The sequence below is a fragment of the Moschus berezovskii genome, chromosome 7 (assembly GCF_049115385.1).
Source record: "Moschus berezovskii isolate FMDL1 chromosome 7, NW_MosBer_1.0, whole genome shotgun sequence".
NCBI lineage: Eukaryota > Metazoa > Chordata > Mammalia > Artiodactyla > Moschidae > Moschus > Moschus berezovskii.
In genome coordinates, this window is record NC_142466.1 from 96985184 (window position 1) to 97008833 (window position 23650).

Genomic DNA, 23650 nt, shown 5'->3' on the forward strand with positions numbered 1-23650 from the left:
ATTAGGGCATCAATTCACACAACTGACAACATTAGTAAGTCAAAGAAGAAAAACCACATAATTATCTGCAGAGAAGCTAAAATGATATTTTAGAAAACTCAGCATCCATTCCTGATTAAATTTTAAAAAACACTTAACAATAAGTGAGTATTTTCTTATTATGATTTAAAAGTATATCTGAAACCAAAAATAAGTACCAATCTTTATAATGAAATACCAGAAATATTCCCATTACGTAAATATTGGTTTAAGGTAAGAGCGGAACACAAGAGCTGAAAACAGTGAAGAAGGCAAAGCTGAAACCACCACATGAAAACTGACACCACCATGTGCTCGGGAAATCCAGACACAACTCAGCAACCGTCAGAAAAGCCTTAAGTCAGCTGGCGACACTTTCACATGCTGTGGGGCTTCTTTTCTGTGTACAGATAAAAACCAAGTTGAGGGAGAAAAAAGGAAGAAAGAATTCTCCTTCCAAAGGCAACAGCAACAAATACGTGTGAAAAGAAGGAAAACAGAGGCAAGGCTACGCAGGAAGAACTCAGACCCCAGCAAGAGACAGAAAACAAACGAGTAAAAGGCCAAGCAGATGTCACCCCTGGATTGAAGCTCAAGAATGGAGCGGCGTCAGTTCTCATCAAACATATAAATTAAGTGTGGATGTGCTGGTGTCCCAGAAAGGCAGGCATTTAATCTTTATTTTTAACATGGATATCTGTTACTTCTGGTCAAGAGTCAGAGACACTCTTTCCTTTAATAATTAAAGCAGATGTACAATGCTTGTTTGATAGGCCACAAACAGGTTGTTTTAGTTAGCATAACTCCTTAGTCAAGTTAACTCCTGCACAAGCCAGAAAGACTTCACCATACCTCAGTATGTGAACATTTCTTTTATCAGGGTGCATCAGTGTTCAGTGCCACCCACAGGCGGTATATCACCCACCCTGTATTCTGACCCAGCTCCCCATGTGGGGAGCCCTCAGTCCGTGTGTATTTTAATATTTTGTCAATAAGCAAAATTTCCTATGTGATCTCTTATTATTTGCCCTCCTCTGAATTAAACTGATTTGCTTTTCTTTTTCTTACTCTTTTTTTTTTTCCCTTTTTACTGAAAGCTAACAGAAATGCATGGCTTGATGGAGTCTCACAAGGCGCCAGTCTCACAAGTCTCACAAGTGTCACCAGCACCCCAGGGGCACCCTTGAGGCCCGTTTCACTCCAACCCCTCTGCCTGGGGAATGGCCGTCCTGATTTCTAACCACTCAGACCCATTTCACCTGTCCATAGCACTGTGTCAGAGAAAACATAAATCTTAGTCCCTCTGTGCCTGATTCTCTTCACCTCTTACTAACTGTTGAAATGCATCACTATTCTTATGGGCGACTGCACATCCTTGCTTTGTAAATAAACCTCAAAGGATTATCCATTCTGCTACTGATGGGCCATGAGCCTCTCCCAGCTTGGGACTGTTAACAACAGCGTTGCTATGTACATCCTAGTTTGTGTTTTCTGGTGATGTATGATCTCTTGGGATAGACCTTGGCATCCCTGAGTCACAGGCTGTGCAAAGTTTCAGCTTTAGCAGAATCAGTCAAACCAGATCAGTGAAACGACTGCATCAATCCACACTCCCCCAGCAGTGCTCCCTGCTCTTGAAGTTTTCCGTCTTAGTAACTTAGTCATCCTTATGGGTATGGCTGGTGTCGAGCCTTGAATTTGTGCATTTCATTTTCTATCCTTTGGGCAGAGGTCCATGTGCAGTGTCGTCACTGGCCAACATGCAACTCACCTCTTATTTTTTATTTCTCCCGTGTTTATGCCCCCTGTTAACTCCACACTCCTCCTGGATCACCAGGAACTCACCCTGTGGGTCTTATTGTGCATATATTTGTTGGCATATGTTTTGGGATGTGTGTGGGGTTTTCTCATGTGTGTATGTTCAATGACATAAATGATAATACTGCTTGCTGCTAAGCCACTTCAGTCGTGTCCGACTCTGTGCGACCCCATAGACGGCGGCCTGCCAGCCTCCCGGGTCCCTGGGATTCTCCAGGCAAGAACACTGGAGTGGGTTGCCATTTCCTTCTCCAATGCATGAAAGTGAAAAGTGAAAGTGAAGTCACTCAGTCGTGTCCGGCTCTTAGCGACCCCATGGACCGCAGCCCACCAGGCTCCTCTGTCCATGGGATTTTCTAGGCAAGAGCACTGGAGTGGGGTTCCATTGCCTTCTCCGATAACACTGTTTACCCATCTCATAATTCACTCTGTATTTTATTGTCTTCACTCAATGTGATGTTTTTAATAGCCATCCATGCTGTTTGTACTCAGGTCACTCTTGAAAACGTGTTGGACACTGACTGCCTGATTCTCAGGTCAAGGCCGGAGTCCTGTATGTGATGCTGATTCCAAAGCAAGGTGACCTGCAGCAACATCCTCAGGCACCTCTTCTATATGCTCTTTCTGCTCTTCAGTCTTCCAAGATCTGCAGAATCAAGGTATCCTGCCATGTGGAGTGTGATTTACCTATGTGAACCTCTAATCTGAGGCCTCTAGTTGCTGCTTGTCCCACCCTGGTGCCATCCACCATGTTGCCCCTCCACACTGTCCGGGCAGTCTTCCAAGCCCAGCTGGGCTCTTGTAGTTTGTATCCAATGACTGTGGGGGTTAATGTCTCCAGAGGAGCCCGTGAGCCTCTTGGTCTCCTCTTCAGTAAGACACCCATTCATGCTTTTATCACATTCCCCGTGTCCTTTCTTGTCACTTGCAGGAACTTCACAGACAAAGTGGGCAGGAATCTTATGTTGGATTCAACCACTGCAAATGCCTTCTCTGTTAATCACTTGCTCACTAGTTCTGTCACAGAAATATTCATTTTTTATGTAAACCAGTCATGCGTGTGTGTGCTCAGTCATGCCTGACTCTGTGACCCCATGGACTGTAGCCTGCCAGGCTCCTCTGTCCATGCCATTTTCCAGGCAATAATATTGGAATGGGTTACCATTTCCTTCTCCAAGGGATCTTCCCAAACCAGTTACTGAACCTGCGTCTCTTGTGTCTCCTGCATTGGCAGATGGATTCTTTACCACTGCATCATCAGGGAAGTCCAAACTCATCATAAGAGCTCTATTTATCACCTGTGTTTTGGAGGTTTGGGGGTTCCCTGGTAGCTCAGACAATAAAGAATCTGCCTGCAATGCAGGAAACCCAAGGGCTCTGCAGTAATCAAGGTTGTCACACCTGAGAACCTTTGCAGTCAACACCCTGCTCAACAGCCCCTGATGAAGGAAGGAGCCTGTGGCAAGTGGAAGACGGATGAGAGTGGGAAGTTCATCTCTGCAAGGATGATGGGGCCAGAGGGACAGCGAGGCCAGAGCTGGCAGAGAGAGGCATCAAGCTGATCCAGGAGGGGCCATCATGCAGAAGGCGACAGGCTTTTTTGTAACATCGGCAGAATTCACAGAGTGAAGATCTGTGTTCAGACGTCCAGATGCTGAGAGAAAGGGAGACCGTGCAATGCCTCCTGAGAAGGCCGCAGTCCCCTTTTCTACTCATGGTTTCTGCCGGCTCTTTCCTCTTTAAGATCAATGGTCCATACACGGGTGTCCCCAAATCTTTCTAAGGGCCTGCAGAAAGGAGAAGGGAATGCACCATTCTGGGAGGTCTCACTGGCTTTCCTAGGTCACCCCCCAAAGATCTCAGACTCCCTAGTCTCTCCCACCTGCATTCTCAGGACATGGTTTTGCTGGACATGGGGAGTGGACCTAGCCAGGAGAGCAGCCAGGGGAGGGAGCGAGCCCCACCTCCCTGCAAGGAGGATGAACAATCTTTCCACTTACTCCATTTATTTTGCCATTTCAGGTGGAAGGACTCACACCGTCACTGTTGCTCTGAAGCTCGAGTTGAAATGAACTGAGCAAGTTGCATGAGGTTACACCCGGCGGGAAGTGCAGGGCGTGGAGTGCGGATTCTGTCATAAAGTTGGGGCCAGGAGCTGCTGCGGGCACTGAGGGGGAGGAGAGCACAGGAGTGAACGTTCACAGGAAGGAAAGAACAAGCCCTTTGCAGTTACTGCTACTGCTGTCACTGTTGTTGGGTGAGGGAGCGAGCAGTGGAGGGCAGTCAGGCATGGAGGACCAGCCTGGCAGGTGGTGAGTCACTAAGTCTCTGGAGGCTCCCCCATGGCAGCCATCTCTCTTGGGTCTCAGTAGAGTGTGGTGTCTTGGGTTTGCCACAGTTAGCTTCCAGTCTGCAGAGAGCCACTATTGCTCCTGGTGGTATCCAGGCACTTGCCATGTTACCTGCCAGAAACAATATCCACCTGCCTGGCCCCAAGAAGAGGCCCTCCAGTTCCATGCCCTACACCCCAGAGCCCACCTAAGGTGGGCAGACAGAGCTGATGGTTCTGAATGGAAAGAGGTTGCTGTGAGGCTGGATGGACCTTCTCCTTCCCCCCCGCCCCGCCCGACCATTGTTTCTGGGTCGTCTGTGCTTGTTGGAAAACTCAGAGCATATTAGCTGAAGCAGATGTCTCTGCTCAGTGCAGAGTGCTTTCAGGAGGCTGAGTGCTGTTATGAGCTGACTTGCATCTCCCCCAAATCCATATATTGAATTACCCTCAGCACTGCCGAACATGACTGTATTTGGAGATAGCGTCTTTATGAAAGTCACTCAGTCGTATCCGACTCTTTGCGACTCCATGGATAGTCCATGGAATTCTCCAGGCCACAATACTGGAGTGGGTAGCCTTTCCCTTCTCCAGGGGATCTTCCCAACCCAGGGATCGAACCCAGGTCTCCCGCATTGCAGGCAGACTCTTTACCAGCTGAGCCACAAGAGAACTTACAGTTAGAGGTGATTAAGTTAAAATGATGAAGTTAGAGTGGTCCAAGCCAAAATGACTGGCATCCCTACAAGAAGACTGGGACCCAGACGCCCAGAGGGAAGACCGCCGAGGACACAGAGAGAAGGCGGCCACCTACAAGCCAAGGAGAGAGGCCGCGGGAGAAGCAACCCTGCCCACACCTTGATCTTGGACTTCCAGCCTCCAAAACTGTGAGGGATAAACGTCTGTTGCTTAAGCCTCTCTGTGTGTGCCGCTCTGTTATGCAGCCCAAGCTGACTGGTACAGGTACCAAGAGGTCGAATGTGGAGACAGGAAGCCCTGTGAGTATGGAGTGACCTTCCACCTGGGAATGGAGGGCCGGTCTCCTCCCCTTCTAACCTAGGTCCTGGGAAGCCCTGGCAGGGATAAAGAGGCACTATCGTTTTTCCATGGAACAAGTCCTCAAATGACCTTTGCTCTCACTGAAGCAAGGGTGGGCAAATAACCGAAGGGCAGGTCCTGAAATGTAGAAGAGAGAACTTTGCCGCTGGAGTTTATTATAAAACGAGAGGGTGAACTGACCTCTCTTAGAAATGTTCCTCCCCTGGCTCAAAGGTTCTTGAGTGGAGGGGGACACCGTTGAGTTCCTTGTTCACTGGTTTTCGCCTTACTTGCTTTGGGTAGGTGAGGCTTCAAAGTACATCTATAACCACACAACAAACTGGGGTCTGTTTTGGAATAAGGTGGACACTCTGGGGCTGGGTCTCCCCCCTCATCTCAGGTTATTGGTCAGAGTCTCCCCGCCTGCACACAGGGAAGGAAGAAAAGCATTTCTAACCCACCAATTCTACAAATTGGGATGGACTACGACAGCAAACATGGTTTGTTTATGTACATATTTGTCTGTACAAGGTTTAAGAACATTCTCACAGTTTAAGTGCTCCAGAAATCCTGATGCAAGTGGCTGCAGAGCCAAGAACCTCACCACAGTGGCTCTTGAAAGGAGCTCTGTCTGACACCCACTTGGAAGGGAAGCCACCTAAGCCTGCGGTTTCTTGGGTCTCTTTTGAAGCTGGGAGAGGGAGGAGGAAAGAGGAGCCTTGTCAACTGAGATGTACAAATACGCAGCCTGTAAAGATATTCACTGCAATTAAAAATGTTGCCTCTCGGGACTTCCCTGGTGGTCCAGTGGCTAAGGATCCACACTCCCAATCCAGGGGCTCTAGGTTCTATCCCTCGCCAGGGAACTAGATCCCACATGCCGCAACTAAGAGTTCACAAAAGATTCTGCCTGCTGCAACTAAGACCCAGCACAGTCAAATAAATAATTTTTTTAATGTGGCCTTCCTTCTCCTGCAATCTCAAAGCCTCACACACTTTTTGCCACAAAATCTGTTTCATGAACCCAGAAAACCCCCGGCCTGTCCCCCTTGTCCTGTCAACCTGGGACTTTATTTCAGCCAACTGGTTATGTTAATTCTTCCAGGAAAACCCACTCAATGAGCACCATATGAGGCCTGATGCTGGCCCGACAAAGGATGCCTGGTGACTCTGTCTTGGAGAAAATGTCATGGAGCAAAGTCTGCCCACAGAGGGAAGGAGAAACACTCAAGGCACCATCCTGGGTGCATCCGCTGCCCTTCAGTGAATTCTGTGATGTGTCATCACCTCCAGGGCCCTCCAGTACAGAAATGTTCCTGGATGACTTCCTTCACTGCAGAGGATTCTCCTGTCTGACTCACAGCGGATGGTCGTCATTCACGTTGAGAAGTAATCACACCCCGGGAATGGCCTCAGACCCACCCTCTGAGGTCCTGACTGAAGGGCTGTCATGTCAGGTGGGCAGCTGTCCTTGCCAGTTTCACTAACTCCACCCTCCCTCCTCTCTCACCTCTGAGCCTAAGCCCTGCTTGAGATCCCCACACTCTGTCACAGACCATTTAATGACACAATTAATGTCTGCCAGCCTAGATGCCTGGAGAGCTCTAGATGCTTGTTGAACGAATGGATGAATGAATGCATTGGTTAATATCCAAAACCTTGTATAAGCATATGCAGCTTACCCCCAAACCGAAGCTGCTTATATGTAACAAATAAAATTATCATGATGCCTATGTAAGGGAAAGAGACTAAAGATAAAAACTCTTTGTCATTAAAAGGAAAGCAAGAAAGTAAAAGAACATAAGAAATAGAAATGATTTATCTTCTGCCCAGTCACTGAGAATGCTAACCCTCAAATCTTAAGACTTTAACCCAGGGATTTACATTTACCTGGAATAACAAGAGACATATTATACACAATGTATGAGACGTGTTTTGCCACGTCCCTAGCCAGCCTTCTCTCTGTTATTCCACAGCCAAAGAGAGAATGTTCTCTGTACCCTGTAAACTCACCACTTCCTACAGCCCCCAGGAGTCCTCCAGGTCAGCAGAGATCCCAAGTGAGGAAAGGCAGACTCTGGGGAACAAGGATAGCGATGCAAATGGAACCAGAGATGCCAAGACAGACCAGGAGAAACTGGGAGGGAGAGAGCAGAGCTACGGGGAAGCAGAGGCGTGGGAGTGGACAGGAGATTCTGGAGGGAGCTTTGGGGAGCAGAGGCAAGGTGAGTTTTCCATGTGTAGTTTGGGACTTTGGAAAGGATCTCCTTAGTTACTTTTCAATGATGTCAGAAACAAGTGGAATTCCTTTTCTTTTTTTAATCTTTATTTATTTGCCTGCACTGGGTCAGGTTTCCCTGATAGCTCAGTCAGTAAAGAATCCTCTTGTGATGCAGAAGACCTGGGTTTGGAGAATCCCCAGGAGAAGAGAATGGCAACCCACTGCAGTATTTTTGCCTGGGAAATCCCCATGGTCAAGGAAACTGGCAGGCTATAGTCCATGGGGTCCCAAACACGACTTAACGACTAAAACCACCGCCACGTGCCGGGTCTTCTTTGCAGCATGCTAGACCTTCCATCTTCATTGCAGCACGTGGGATCTTTTCAGTTGAGGCAAACTCTTAGTTGCAGCATGCGGGATCTAGTTCCCTGACCAGTGATTGACCCCCCGGTCCCCTACACTGGGAGCATAGAGCCTTAGCCACTGGACCAAAAATGAAGTCCCCTCCTTTTCAATTACTATTGCCTACAAGCAGTTGTTCTTTGAAGGAGAGTCTGTGCCCACAGGATACTGGATTACAGATGGCTTCCATATGGAGTAGAGAGCTTTCATCCGGGGATTTTTAGACCTAAAATTCACATCGAGCTGCACCTGGATTAAAATCACCCTTTTAGATCCTAATCCAGGGCACATCATCACTGCTCCCCATCCATGGTGTGAAGGGTCTGGGTCCAACCAGGCACGAGCATTGTCATTCTCATGCTTCAGTGGCAAAGGCAGAGAGGTGTTGTAGAAGTAATCCTGGAAGTGCAATTACAACTGTGGAGACACTGTCAAAGTTAGAAATTCATGCTGAAAGCAGAAAGCTACATTTACACAGCATTTTGTCAGTTCACTAAATCCAATAAAAATTTCAAAGAGATCGTCCTGGTGGCATTACAAACTTAAAATGGACACTTTCTCAACTCTCAGGCAAACAAGCAGTTTTAACACCTGCATATAATTTCACTCCTTGACAGAGTCATTAAAATGACAATGAAGGGTTTTTTTTTAAATGATGGGAAAACAAAGAGGGAACAAGAAATGTTTGGAAGCTCTAAAAGTGAGAGGGGTGGTGGCTGCCTCTACAGGCACACACACACATACACATATACACACACACACGGAGTATCCTGGTCAGTACTGGGGAAGCAGAAACCTACTGGTTTTAGCCAGGAATCCTTAAGACCTGAGACCTGGGAGCTCCAGAAACCCCTTGAGGTGGACACACAGCACCCATGAGGACTGGGGTCTGTACATGAAATCAGACCTAAATTCCCTTCCCTGGTGGCTCAGATGGTAAAGACTCTGCCTGCACTCTGCCTGCAGGAGACACTGGCTTAATCCCTGGGTTGTGAAGATCCTATGGAGAAGGGAATGGCAACTCACTCCAGTATTTTTGCCTGGAGAATTCCATGGACAGAGGAGCCTGGCAGGCTACATAGTCAGACATGACTGAGGGACTAACACAACAGCAGATTACCTGCACCGTTACCCTGGGTGTCCAACCTCACCCAGAGGTGGTTGGTGGTCTTTCACGGTGGGAGAGACACAGCTGAAGGCGCGGTGCTGAAGTGAACTCCAGGAAATCAGGGGAAAAAGTGTTCTCCCTCCCAGACCCCAGTCCTCTCCTGCCAGTGGGGATGGGAGGGTGTTACCTGATCAATGTGACCAGCCCAGGAAGAAAGTCTCACTAGCAAAATGGCCCAGGAAGATCACTCGAAAGGGAACTCAAAGTTAGCAAGCCCACTGGGGTTCCATCTGGTCCCCCCAAACCCCATCAGTGTCCTGTGAAGAGATAGGAAGATCCTGCTTTATTGGAATTAGAACTAAACACTGTGAAAGAAGAACAGAAAGGGAGGACAGAAAGACTCAGAAAACAAATGTGATGTGAGTATGGCATGTGTGTGGTGTGTGTGGTGTGAATGTAGTAAGTGTGTGTGGTGTTGTCTGTATGTGGTATGTGTCTGTGTGTAGTATGTGGTGTTTGCATGTGATTTGTGTGTGGTGTGTAGTGCGTGTGTCTGTGGTATATATGTGATGTGTGGTGTGTGTCTGTGTGTGTAGTGTGTGATGTTTGTGTGTGTGGTATGTATCCATGTATGGTGTATGTATAGTGTGTGATGTGTATGTAGTGTATATGTGGTGTGGTGTTTGTTGTGTTGTGTGTGTGTCCACATGTTCTCCCAGTGGCTGCCCCACACAAGCACACAATAAGCAACATCTTTCTCAAGTGAAATTGCTGCGGAGACCTCCTGGGATTTGCACATGGTTCTGCACATAACTGAGTGGCTGGACCTCCCCAGCCTGCAGCTAATACCTCCTGCTTATCGGGCAGCCCAGGTGTGAGAAAAGATGCCACAAATAGGCTCAGTGTAAATTATTTCAAAAAATTTAGGAGACAGACACCTCGTAGAGTAGCGCTTCTGTAAAATCAGCATACACAGAGACTCAGGAATTTCAATGGAATGCAGGGCTAGGGTGGGGCCACTACTGTGGTCTGAATATTCTGTGCCCCTAAAATTCACGTGTGGAAACCCTAACCCCCAGTGTGTTTCTTTGGTGCAGCTGAGGGGTGGCCTCTGCCGGGACCTCTCCCTCCCTCCGGGTGCTGAATGCTTACCGCACACACAACCCCATGCGGCTCCCAAGCTGAAAGCAACGTGATGCTCCAGCCTCAGGGGTAAGCACAGTGCTTGGGCTCCGTCATGGCAACTAATGAGCATGTTTACCAGAAGGAACTTATCTACACTTTTTTAAAGTCTGGTTGTGCTTAACACACACAACATGCATGCATATGTGTACATCCACCCACCAGGATGTTACCTGCAAGAAATGCCCACACCCCCCAAAAAAAATGTGTGATTTGAATTACTATAATCTGATCTTAAATGATTTCATCACAAAAAAGCAGTGGTAACCATTGTTGTTGCTGTTCAGTCGTTCGGTCATGTCCGAATCTTTGCGACCAGACGGACTGCAGCACACCAGGTTTCCCTGTCCTTCACCATCTCCCGGAGTTTACTCAAACTCATGTTCACTGAGTAAGTGATGCCATTCAACCATCTCATCCTCTGTTGCCCCTGCCTCCTCTTGCCTTCAATCTTTCCCAGCATCAAGGTCTTTTCCAATGAATCTGCTCTTCACATCAGATGGCCAAAGTATTGAAGCTTCAGCATCAGTCCTTTCAATGAATATTCAGGGATGACTTCCTTTAAGATTGACTGGTTTGATCTCTTTGCTGTCCAAGGGACTCGCAAGAGTCTTCTCCAGCATCACAGTTCAAAGGCATTAATTCTTCAGTGCTCAGCCTTCTTTATGGTCCAACTCACATCTGTACATGACTACTGGAAAAATCATAGCTTTGACTAGATGGACCTTCGTCGGCAAAATGATGTCTCAGCCTTTGAGAAGAAAACTGCACTTTTGTGCTTTATTTCTGGGGCAAATAACGACCAGGTTAGCTTCATCAAATACATCTTTAGTCAACCCATGGGGAACTTGACTGATGGGTTGGGGGGGAGAGCACATCAAGGTGACTGTGCTTGGAGTTCCCTGGCCCTGATATAATTAAGCCAGTGACACAGCCTCACCCTCTTGGATTCAACTCTCACATTCTGGGTTACCTGAGCAGCCCAGCAGCCTTCTTCACTTTGCCCAGCATTGCTCTACAGAGGGCCTCCTTAGGGGATGTGGGGGTTCCTGGGTCCTACAAGGGACAGCTTTGCTCCAGATTCCTGGTGAGGGACCTAGTGAGCCAAGTGGGTTGGCAGATGGGGATTGGGCTAGAGGTGGGTGCCTGGTATTTCACGATTCCAATCACGTGGATCAGATCATGGCTGGCCACCTCCAGCAGGCATGCACTGCACACATCCCTCCTGTTATCAGCAAAGATACACACAAATGTATATAAAATAGATAACCAACAAGGACCTACTGAATAGCACAGGGAATTCTACTCAATATCTTATAATAACCTATAAGGGAAAAGAATGCTAAAAAAGAATATATATATATATATATTTGTATATATACATATGTATATATAAGTGAATCACTTTATTGTATACCTGAAACTAACACAACATTGTAAATCAACCACATTTCAATAGAAATTTTTAAAAATGAATAATAGTGTGTGAACTTTTGTCTACCTGGATTAATCAGCATCTTTTAAAGATGGGGAGATTTGACCTTGAAGATATGAGTATGCAGCCTTGAAATTTTCTTTTCTTTCTAAGATATGATGCTACTAAAAGTGTAAGAAAACAAAGAGAAGAAAAATTCCCAAGAAGACCTGTAATTAAAAACTATCCCTTTTGAAAAACAAAACAAAGTGTTTGAGAATGGTATTTCTCTAGTGCTTCACTTTTCTCATAAGGGCACTTGGTTTGCTGGGAGAAAGAAGGAAATCAGAGGGCTCTAGGTGCAGATAAGTGTGTTTATTAAACCGAACAGACTGTGCAAACTTTAGTAATAAATATAGTCATGAGAGTTTATCATTAAAATAAAGACATCTCTTTTGAACCTCCCCTCCCATTCCCCTCCCCATTCCACCCCTCTAGGTTGATACAGAGCCCCCTCCCTCCCCGCCCCCCCCCCCCCCCCCGTTTGAGTTTCCTGAGCCATACAGCAAATTCCCATTGGCTATCTATTTTACATATGGTAATGCAAGTTTCCATGGGAGGGAGGTTCAAAAGAGAAGGGATATATGTATACCTATGGCTGATTCATGTTGCGGTTTGACAGAAAACAGGAAAATTCTGTAAAGCAATTATCCTTCAATAAAAATAAATTAAAAGGGAAATAAAATAAAGACATCTCCAGAAAAAATGTATCAATAAATATGCCATTTTACCTGAAGAGCTTGTATAATAAATACATGTTTTGCATAGATTTCCAATAGCTCATTGTGAACACACTTAAGCTCATGTGGAGAAAGTTATGCTAAGAATAATAAAAATAACTACCAACAAAGCTAGAGGGAGGGCATTCCCTGAGCAACATTTTCTTTCCATCACAGATGAGTGCTTCTGCTCTGAAAGAAACCAACACAGAGAAACAGAATGCTCTTCTTCTCTGCCGGGTTGAGGCTGCACCACAGGAGTGACTGCACACCTGTCCAGGACCCCAGAGACCCGCGCCCTGCTCAACCGGAAAAATTCTGGAAGATGTCAGCTGCCTCCACCCAGTTCTGGAAGCAGGCCAGCCCCCGCTCCCGAATCTGCTTCCGCCCTTTGTCGGTGATGACCTCCCCGCTGGGCTTCAGGATCACAAGCCTGGGGATGGCCGTGATGTGGTACCTGGTCCTCAGCTCACTGTGGGAGAGAAGAGGCAGCCGAGTGTCAGCATGGGACAGGCCAGGCCGCTGCACGTCTGCAGGGACAGGCGCCTCCCCAGAGTCAGCTGAGCCCGCAAAACCTTTGCACCCAGCCTGCCCCGTTAGCCCTCCCACTGGACTGAGGATTCCCATGGGCTCTTCTTGCTGCTAGCTGGTTCTCAGCCAATGCTACCCCAGAGGAGCATCCGGTGATGGAACTGTTCTGCGTCTGTGCTGCCCAGTGTCATAGCCATGGTCACCCATGATGACTGCGCACTTGAAATCTGGCTGGTGAGCCTGAGGAACTGAATTTTGGGTTTTAGTTCATTTTATTTGTTTATGTATTTTTTTGGCTGTGCCAAGCGGCTTGCAGGATCTTAGTTCCCCAACAAGGGATTGAACCCAGCCATGGAAGTAAGAGCACCAAGTCATAAACACTAGAAAGTGAAAAGAAAGTGAAGTCACTCAGTCGTATCCGACTCTTTGAGCCCCTATGAACTGTAGCCTACCAGGCCCCTCTGTCCATGGGATTTTCCAGGCAAGAATACTGGAGTGGGCTGCCATTTCCTTCTTCAGGGGATCTTCCCGACTCAGGAATCGAACCCAGGTCTCCCGCATTGTGGGCAGACGCTTTACCCTCTAAGACACCAGGGAAGTCGACCACTAGACCACCAGGGAATTCCCTATTTCAGTCTATTTTAAATTTAAGTAGCCACATGTGGCTAGTGACTGCTGAATGACAGTGCAATTTTAAACCCACAGGTAACCCAATAAATTTGGATCCTTCCTACATCTCAGGAGGTTTAAATACATCAGGTACCTATAATGGTAAAAGTTAAAATTCCATAAATTTTAGACAAATGCAAAGGCTTACTAGACTTTCTACCCTATAAATTCAAGGGCATGCTGATTAACATTATGGGTGAAACATTTTAACTTCACATGTAATAACCCCTGGTGTGACCATTTTACAAAAATATTTATATTCATTTAGGAAAAGGAGCAGAGAAGGCAATGGCAACCCACTCCAGTGTTCTTGCCTGGAGAATCCCAGGGACGGGGGAGCCTGGTGGGCTGCCATCTATGGGGTCACACAGAGTCGGACACAACTGAAGCGACTTAGCAGCAGCAGCAGCAGGGAAAGGAGCGTCTGCCTTCTCAGTTTTGCAAATCTCCCCATAACCTTCTCAGGGATTACTGCCCTCAAGACAGGACAGCTGGGTGCAAATCCTGTCCGGTTACCAGCTTGCCAGGGCCTCAGGTTAGCAGTAATCTGATTTCCCTTTTCTGTCACCCTCAGGGTTGTGGACCTCAAAGAAATGCATTTGAGACCCTCCTGTTACCAAACCTCCCCTGTGACACCTCCATCAAGTCCTTCCTGCTGCTTTCTGGTATCCTGCTCCAAGACAAATCTTAATTCAAACTGGAAAAAAAAAAAAACAAAACAGTATCTACATCCAACAGAGAAAATATGCCTTGCTTTCATGCATCTATGAAATGATGACAAAACCAGCCATGTTGTTGGTCATAAAGGGATCTTAATAAGTTTCAAATAATCAGTGCAGATTGCTTAATCAGACCACAATATAATGGAACAGGAAACCAACAAGCAATAATTTTTGGAATGAGTTAAAAACTAAATAACCACATGTTATCTATGAAATTGTAAAGCAGACTTCCAAAATCATTAGAACAGGGCAATATGGAATATACTATGGGTCCCAAGCTATAGGTACAATTAGACACAGAGTTATCTTACATATTCTTGTCCAAAACTAAAAGGCCTCTCTCTATATAGAGGAGTTCTGCATTTAATTCAAGAAACTAGAAAAACGATGAAGCAATTACAGAGAAAGAAAGAAGGCAAAAGAAGACAGAGGACAGAAATCACTGGAATAGGAAATGAATCCACATGGGGTGAGCAACAAAAAAAACCTGGTTCTTAGACTAAGAAACAGAGACAAGGGACAACACAGGGACATCAGGAGTCAGGCAGGCCTTCGAGGAGTGAGGAGGAGGTCTGAAGACATTTCACTGCTCCAGCTTCTTGTCCAAGAATCACCCAGTGTGGACCCTACATCCCCACCCTGACAGCCTCTGCCTGGTGACAGGTATTACCCTGGAACCATGAAGTCATCTCTGTCTCCTCTGGGAACTGTGTCCAGAGAGAGTAGACCAAGCCTCAGAAAGGAAAGAGCCTTGTTGCTGGGCAGAATGAAGTGATAACTCAGCAATGTAACCATTTCAGGGAAATCCGAGAGCCCATTCCCTTCTCACCCTGCATGCAGTTGCAGCACTGGCTCCCTCCCTTCATCTAAAGCAGCGCATCCTTATCCCTGGTACAACTGCTTCTGGGTTGCCATGGCAACTTCTGGCTCCAGTCTCTTTCCATCTCAGCCACTGGTAGCCAGGCTGTTACCGAGCAAATCTCTCTACTTGCTTCAAGCATCCATCAAACAAGTGCCCTGCAGGTGCCAAGCCCTGAACAATGTCTAGTTCAACCTAAGTATGGGACTACAGAGACCACTGCCCCACCAGACACACACTCTGACAACAGGAGTGGCGCTGGCTCGAGCTATGGAAGGCATAGGTCTCAGGGGCCAGACATGCACCTGCTATCCCCAGGGGCACAAAGGAAGAGCTACTAGGAAGAGAAGTGGGAGGCTCCAGGGTTGCAGGATGCTGCATGTGTAAGACCTTTGGAGGTGGGAAAGTGTGTGGAGTATTCTGGCATATTAGTTGTCAAGCCTGACCAGAACACAGATGTAAAGGAAATAACAAGAAATTAAATGAGTGAGGGTCAAATACTGGAGGCGGGTGTGTGAGACATGGACTGAGTGGGTCTTGCATGCCTGGCAGCACACAACAGAAATTCCTGCTGGCAAAGTCAGGGATTTTTCTTTATTCCTTACTTGGCTCTTTGGCTCATAAAAAAAGGGAGGGAAGGCAGGACAGAATGTCTTCAGTGCTGCCCTCTTTGCTCAGACCTCTCACCCAGCTGCACACACAGGCATCAGAGCAGGACCTGAGAGCCCACCCTGGGCCCCCACTGCCCCTGGCTATAGGGACGTCACTAGATATTTGCCTCTCTAGGCGGAAGGGTAGCACTCGGGGTTGGGTCTTGTGTACAGTCTTCACTGGATAGCCAAGATCCGAGCGACCTTGAGGTGAGCGGCTCTAGAAAGTTTCTTCTTGCAGTTGCATCTGAAGCATCATTGCCTCCAGCCATGCCCAGGGTAAGCACAGTGGGTGGAGTGCCTCTGTGGTGATCTACCACCTCCTGAGCCTAAGGCGGACCTTCCCAAGTGGTGCTAGTGGTAAAGAACTGATCCGCAAATGAAGGAGACGTAAAAGACATGGTTTCAATCCCTGGATTGGGAAGATCCCCTGGAGAAGGGAATGGCTACCAACTTCAGTATTCTTGTCTTGGAGAATCCCCGGGACAGAGGAGCCTGGTAAGCTATAGGGTCACAAAGAGTCACACACGAACTGAAGAGACTTAGTATGCATGCATGCATAAGCCTCAGGCAGGTCATCAGAAAACCAGAGGACAGCAGATGACACGTGTGGACCACTGAAAAAAGACAGCCCGGGTCCCTCACCTTCTCACAGCACCAAGAAGAATGCCACGCTCTGCACATATTGAGAACTTCTCAAAAGGCCTCCTGGAGGCTTCCTACATTCTTTAGTTCTCCTTGGTGGCAGTTACTTCCATTTTTGCTCACGATCTGATTTCAAAATGCAGGCTGGGATAAGCAAATTTTAGGGCTTAGCTCCAAGAATTTCCCACAGAATACCACATTTCCTAACTTATAAATTGCAATGACAGGATTAACAAAGTTCAATCTGGGAAGGGGAGGCCCCAGGAACTAACTTCTTCCCAAAATCCTGCCTCCCACCCTCCCACCCCACCCTGCCCCCCCGGATCAGATTCCTCCTAGGTGAGGCTGGCAGCCGGAGATGGCCAGGGCCGAGTGCAGCCCCATGCCGGGCCCTAAACAGCTCAGCACCTGCAGTGGACCAAATGGGCCTTGACCAGTTAATCCAAGAAGCAGAGAGCGTGCTGTAAGCCCCCCCAACCCCACTCTTATCCCCACCCCAGCAAGGCTGTGCTGAGGCTCAGTGTCCCCTGGGAGAGGAAGCAGGAGCAGAAAGGACTGGCTCCAGAGCCAGGGGCACCCGTCTCTGCACTTCAATAGCACATCTGTGAAATGGGGAACACGGGAAGTGCTGCTGCACAACCAACTGGCATAGCTTGGAATTTGCGCATCAGTGCAGTTCTCCTCCATCATGTGCCATGTCATTATACTCAGCAACTGAATACCTTGCCTACAGTCACCCCACAAATAGATCCCATAGCTGGACTCTAACAGTATCACTTTCAAAACTAAATGTATTCTTTCAAAAGCGGTGAGTAACTTGAATGCTAAGCAAATCAAAACTCCTTTTACAACCACCACTGGATGTGAAGCGATAGGATCTTTCAACCAAGTAAATCATGGTCATTTGGATGTAGCATGGATGAGTTTTCCTAGTCCTGCCTTGAGTGAGGCCTTGGGAAGCAGGTAACCTCCCTTGAAGGGCCTGGGCCTCATCTCTTGCTCGGCATCAGCAAAAGCATGAGCTGGGAGAAAATTACTCCTCCAGGGAACTTTCCAAAGTTAGCTTTCATTTTTAAGTATCCAGAAGAAAAAACATTTCAGAATAATTAATTTGGGGGAACGCCACAACTGAATACTAATTCCCAGAAAAATGTACCACATGGTGCTATAAAAAAAAATTCAGAAATTCACCTCCATATCTGTTAAGGGAATGGTGGGGTAATGCACTTGGTGAAGAACAGTTAATCTCAGTCTGGACTCTCACACGACGGGTGACCCCAACATGCCAGACAATCGGTGCCTGTGCCCCACTTCCCTCTTCCAATCCTCCACAAAGTCCTCCCATGTCCTCTCTCTTCGCTAACACCGCCCTCACCTTCTCCCTCCTCCCCCCCATAGATCCCATGACCACAGCCTACAGAACACCAGGGTTGGGACTTCCCTGGTGGTACAGTGGTTAAGATTCTGAGCTTCTAGTGCAGGGGCTGTGGGCTCAATCCACGGTTGGGAAACTAAGATTCCACATGGTACACAGAATGGCTAAAATAAAATAAAATAAATTTAAAAAGAAAAATAGAACACTAGGGGGAGCCTGGTGGGCTTCCGTCTATGGGGTCACACAGAGTCGGACACGACTGAAGTGACTTAGCAGCAGCAGCAGCAGGGTCAATTTCTAGTTTGTTCACAAGTTCCAAAATCCATGTCACATATTTTTCTAAAAGCAAGGGTGGGGCAAGATCCCTTCAGAGAGCATGGATTTTTGTCACCTCTGACATCTGTCTCAAGAGTCCAGGAAGCTGCTTCTTCTTACAGGTATAGGAGCATGAGACACCTTTATGAAATTTCGGTCACTAAGAATAAAACTGAAATTGCAACCTGGCTTGCAGTAGGTTCCTCCAGGACTTGAGTCCTGACCCTTCTCCCCAGCACCTGGTACCCAGGCCCAGGCTATTGGGACAGAGTAGTCCACACATAGTCTCCAGTTCTGACCTGAGCATCCATTCTGGATCTCCCTCTCCTACTCTCCAGATAAGGGTTGGTGTCTTCCCTGTGCAGTGCCGGTGTGCTCAATGCTGTGTCCAAATCTTTGCGAACCCTACGGTCTGTAGCCCGCCAGGCTCCTCTGTCCATGGGATTCTCCAGGCAAGAATACTGGAGTGGGTTGCCATTTCCTCCTCCGGGGGATCTTCCCGACCCATAGATGGAACCCGCGGGGATTGTGTCTCCTGCATTGGCAAGCAGATTCTTTACAGCTGAGGCACCTGGGAAGCCCTCCCTGCACAGTAGGGTGCAGCACCTCAGGGCTGTGATTACTCGAGTGGGCTCCCTGCCGCAGAATAATCATCACCAGAACTTATACATTCAGATTCCTTAGAGCCTCAGACCCACTGAGCCAAAGACGAAGGTGGACCAAGGTCCGCGCCCACCGAATTCCCGGTCAGCCAACGCTAGAGCCTCCCTAGGAAGCCAAAGCAAAGAGGCTCAAACACGACGGGGTGGGGATGGAGGCTATCAAAAAGGCCTTGAGAGTTGGGAGAAGCCCAGGGATGAGGGATTGGGGTGGGGGGTGGTGTGGGAACTCCCAGCACCTCCCACACACACGGTCTCCACTCACTGCCGGTAGGGGTCGTGGAAGGGCAGCGCCAGCCAGGCGCCGTGCAGCTCCTGCATGAATTCCAGCATTTCCTGCGCGCTGCGGTCGGCGGACACGAACACCACCTCGAAGGGCGCGGGCGGCCGCGCCTCTTCCACGAGCTCCTCGTAGAAGTCGCAGAGCAGCGGCGTGAAGTCGCGGCTGGGCGCGCACCGGCCCGCGGCGAAGTACAGCGCCACCACTTTGTTCTGCAGCGCCGCCTCGGCCTCCACCCACGCGCCGTCGCAGGTCACCAGGCGCCGCCCGCCCAGCACGTCCACCATGGCCGGGCGCGGGGACACCTGCGGGGGAGGACACCTGTGGCAGAAGGATACCCGAGGGGAAGGGCGGGACGGTGAGCGCGGGGCACGGATACTAGAGGAGGAGCGGCCAAGGGTGAATGAACGCAGGGGGCTGATCCCTTGCAGACTAACGGTCACCTGCGGGCGGGCAGCGATGTCTGGCTCCCTTCGCACCGCCGGGCGCCCGGACCTCCGCACCAGCCTGAGCCTCGGCCTCCGGCGGGAGCAGGGGAGTCCGCGCTGGGATGAGGGGAACACTCACTGACACCCGCGACCCCAGGTGTAGCGGCCGTAGCACCAGCAAGCACAGCACCGGCCTCCAGGGAACCAAGCCGCCCCGCCCCCTCCTGCCTCGGCGCCGCCCCCTCCTGCCTCGGCACCGCCCCCTCCTGCCTCGGCACCGCCCCCTCCTGCCTCGGCGCCGCCCCCTCCTGCCTCGGCACCGCCCCCTCCTGCCTCGGCGCCGCCCCCTCCTGCCTCGGCACCGCCCCCTCCTGCCTCGGCACCGCCCCCTCCTGCCTCGGCACCGCCCCCTCCTGCCTCGGCACCGCCCCCTCCTGCCTCGGCGCCGCCCCCTCCTGCCTCGGCGCCCCGCCCCACACCTTCCTCCGCGACCCTCTTGCACGTCCCACCTACCTGCGCAGCTCTGTCCGGCGCCGCTCGCCGCCTCCGCACCCTCCCCTGGGCCCCACCCGCCGCGCCCTCGCCCTAAGTCCCCCCGGCGCTCGCCCTACTCGGCGCTCAGTCCCTCCCCACCTGCCCCAGGGGTCCCACCAGCGAGGAAAGGTAAGAGCCGTTCGATCTGTACGGGGCAGGGACCCGGAGTTGGGGAGACCTGGGCCCTGTTCTTTCTCGGGGTTTGCCTCGGAGTACTGCGCGCTGGCAGAGGGTCCCAGCAAGAAATTAGGGGCGGTTCTTAAAGAATGTTTTATTCGGAGAAGCAGAGTATTACTGTGCCCAGCACTGGGATTCAGCAGCGAGCAAAACAGTTTCAACTTCCTGCCCGGGATGGGTGAGACATTCGCGCGGGTCTCATTTTAAAAGATTTAGCGCCAAAAAAAAAAAAGGTTCAGTGGTCAGTTTAAATAGTATTCTGATGTTAATGCTGAAAAGTTTGCGATGAGCAAAACATCAAACATGTAAGGACAAGATCCCACCCTGCCGTTGGACGCCGACCGAGCTGCTCTCGCCCTGAGTCCAGACTCGCGCCCTGTCTCGTGGTGCTTATGTTCCCGCGGTGACAAGAAGAAAGAAAAACAAGGTGAATGAGGAAAGCACAGAGCCCTCGCGATGGTGCGAGAAGGGAAAGGAAGCGCGGATGGTGAAGGCGGGATCGCCCGCAGATGAACTTCCTCCCTCCGCCTGCTGTCCCCTCGGCTTCCCAGGGAAATGGGACGAAAATGAGCGGACAGTTTTCACTACTAGCCCCACCTCCTCGGTTAGTTGGGTACGAGCGCTTGGCAGAGCCAGGGCTGAGGGAAATTCTGTCCGAGGGTTGATGCTGTTCCATGAAGCGTGCTGCCAAAGCCCTGATTCACTGTCCTCTTGCAAGGAGGGGGGATTTATAGGCGAAACGGAAGGGAGGAAAAGATTGAGAGGACCTACAAGCACTATATGGGTGTGAGAGTTGGACTGTGAAGAAAGCTGAGCGCCGAAGAATTGATGCTATTGAACTGTGGTGCTGGAGAAGACTCTTGAGAGTCCCTTGGACTGCAAGGAGATCCAACCAGTCCATTCTAAAGGAAATCAGTCCTGGGTGTTCATTGGAAGGACTGATGCTAAAGCTGAAACTCCAATACTTTACCTCATGCGACGAGCTGACTCACTGGAAAAGACTCTGATGCTGGGAGGGATTGGGGGCGGGAGGAGAAGGGGACGACAGAGAATGAGATGGCTGGATGGCATCACCGAGTCGATGGACGTGAGTTTGAGTGAACTCCGGGAGTTGGTGATGGCCGGAGTGCTGTGATTCATGGGGTCGCAAAGAGTCGGACACGGCTGAGCGACTGAACTGAAACTGAACTGAACAAGCACTATAAATCTTGCATGTACAGGTCCCTGACATTCTTAAAACTCAGAACTAAGATGAATGCAGCGAAACTACACATCGTGAAGACTGTATTTTTCATCTGTTTGGCTTTGCTTCGTTTATCACCACAGTGGGGAAACTAGGGAACATTCCTTTTAGTGATGATGCCACCTGCCCACCGACAAATTCCCAATTTTTGGTATAAGTACTGTATGCCCTCCGAGTGCTGGGGGAGGGGTAAATGTCCCTTCCTGGGAGCACAGCCCACTCAATTACCATGATGAAAGGGGTACAGCCCTCCAGGTAAGAGAAATCCTGGGGAGAACAGCAAGCCAGCACCTCCCCACACCTAGGGACCATCCTCCTGTGACTGGTCTGAGTGAGTGAGTGTGTGTGTGTGTGTGTGTGTGTGTGTGTGTGTAAGTGTAAGCCGGAGACCCCGCCCTCAAGAACCCCCTCAAGAGGATCATAGGCATGGCTCAGCTCTCCTCCAGCTCTGCATCTACTGGGTGTTCTCAACCAGTCTGTGAAGGGACTTTCCCAAGGCCCTTCCTGAGTCATGATCCTTTGTCATTTGCTTCTGACCCATCGCACTGGCTGATCCGTAAGTTGGGAGAGGGCTGCAGATGCTATGAGAGGAAGCCCAGGACCCTTTCCTTGCCTCTTCTGGACTCAAGTCTCCTACCCATTTTCCTCCACTGAGCACAAGAACAGCCATACATGGAGTCCTGGAAACAGGATAAGGTGACTAACCCCAGCTGAGACATGAAAGCAGCATCCGTTCATACCTGACTTCCTTCCAGCCCAATCCAGGGTGGCTGGATTGCTGGCCTCTGCTAACCAGCTTTATGTGTCCTGGATAATCTCAGCGAAACTGAGCAACATTCTTACTCCTGATGCTTGAGAGCAGCTCCATGAGGGCCTCCTCACACCTGCCTCCCTCCCCTGTCCCCTCTCCCAGACCCCTGCCATTACTCTAAAAATAGTTTACTCTTCATATACTCTACCTTATTACCCATTTCCCACCTGAATTTAAGGGCAACCTTTTCTGCGTTGTCTCCTGTCCGATAACTTCGGTTCTGCTAAAGGCTTTCCTTGATCACACTTTAGACAGGCTCCTCTGAACCCTCCTCTGCACTAGGCCTTGTCCTCATGATAAGTCTAGAGTAAGATAGTCAAATAGCTAGTTTAGAAATCCCACTAGGAAATTATAAACAGAGGGGGAACTTTAGGGGGCTTTGAGAGACCATAATAAGTTAATGATCATCAAGAAAGCAATCAGAAAACTGTGAAACAAAGCAAGCTTGCTTAATAACAAAACTGCACGTCAAGGCAGTGACACCAGCATCCTGTTGGTTGAGGTCAGTAAGTTAATGACCCCTAGGACATGTCCCTCTGTGTATGAACTAAAAACAAAAATAGGGCTTCGCTTGTGGTCCAGTCAACCCGTCGCATGAGGTGGCCAAAGTATTGCAGTTTCAGCTTTTGCTGGGAAAGGTTGGGGGCGGGAGGAGAAGGGGATGACAGAGAATGAGATGGCTGGATGGCATCACCGACTCTATGGACATGATTTTGAGTGAACTCCGGGAGTTGGTGATGGACAGGGAGGCCTGGCGTGCTGTGATTCATGGGGTCACAGAGAGTCGGACACGACTGACGACTGAACTGAACTGAACTGTGGTCCAGTGGTTAAGAATCTGCCTGCCAATGCAGGGCACACAGGTTCGATCCCAGGGTTGGGAAGATCCCACATGCCTCAAGGCAGCTATGCCTGTGTACCACAACTACTGAGCCCATGCTCTAACACCCAAGAGCCACAACTATTGAGCCCATGCACCCACAAGTGTAGAAATTAAGTGCCCTAGAGCCTGTGCTCCGCAACAAGAGACAGTAACCCCTGCTCTCCTCAACTAGAGAAAGCCCTCCTGCCACAATGAAGACCCAGAACAGCCAATAATTACATACAAATTAAAAATATATATATATAGGGGAAAGGTGACATTCCAAAGTAGAAGACCCTCATTATACAGAAGCCTGAGATGATTAACCATATTTTAGCATATGTTACCACCCTTCTGCTGATTTGAATAGCACCTTGACAATCCCAGTCTGACTATGTAGCAATCAAAAAACTGTACCACCCACGGTAGAGGAGAAGCTGATGATGGAAGCTTGATGTCTATTCAAGAATGAGGAAGAGGGGACTTCCCTGGTGGTCCAGTGATTAAGAATCTGCCTTGCAATGCTGGGGGCACAGGTTCAATCCTTGGTTGGGGAACTGAAATCGCACATGCCACAGGGC

General features: G+C 49.2%; 1 protein-coding gene across 1 annotated transcript; it reads right to left on the reverse strand.

Moving 5' to 3' along the window:
- Positions 1-12082: 12082 nt before the first annotated feature.
- On the reverse strand, positions 12083-19630 carry NXNL2 (nucleoredoxin like 2). The gene is made up of 3 exons (XM_088837736.1): positions 19582-19630; positions 19000-19319; positions 12083-12781 (listed from the first exon to the last, which is right to left on the reverse strand). The coding sequence occupies exons 2-3, from the start codon at positions 19299-19301 to the stop codon at positions 12613-12615; spliced, it is 471 nt and encodes a 156-aa protein (XP_088693862.1). The 5' UTR covers positions 19302-19319; positions 19582-19630; the 3' UTR covers positions 12083-12612.
- Positions 19631-23650: the final 4020 nt, after the last annotated feature.

Coding starts and splice junctions, on each gene's coding strand:
- NXNL2 (XM_088837736.1), bottom strand. CDS start 19,301: ATGGTGGACGTGCTGGGCGGGCGGCGCCTGGTGACCTGCGACGGCGCG. Junction 12,782..18,999: donor TTCCACGACCCCTACCGGCA/GTGAGTGGAGAC, acceptor TCTCTCCCACAG/TGAGCTGAGGACCAGGTACC.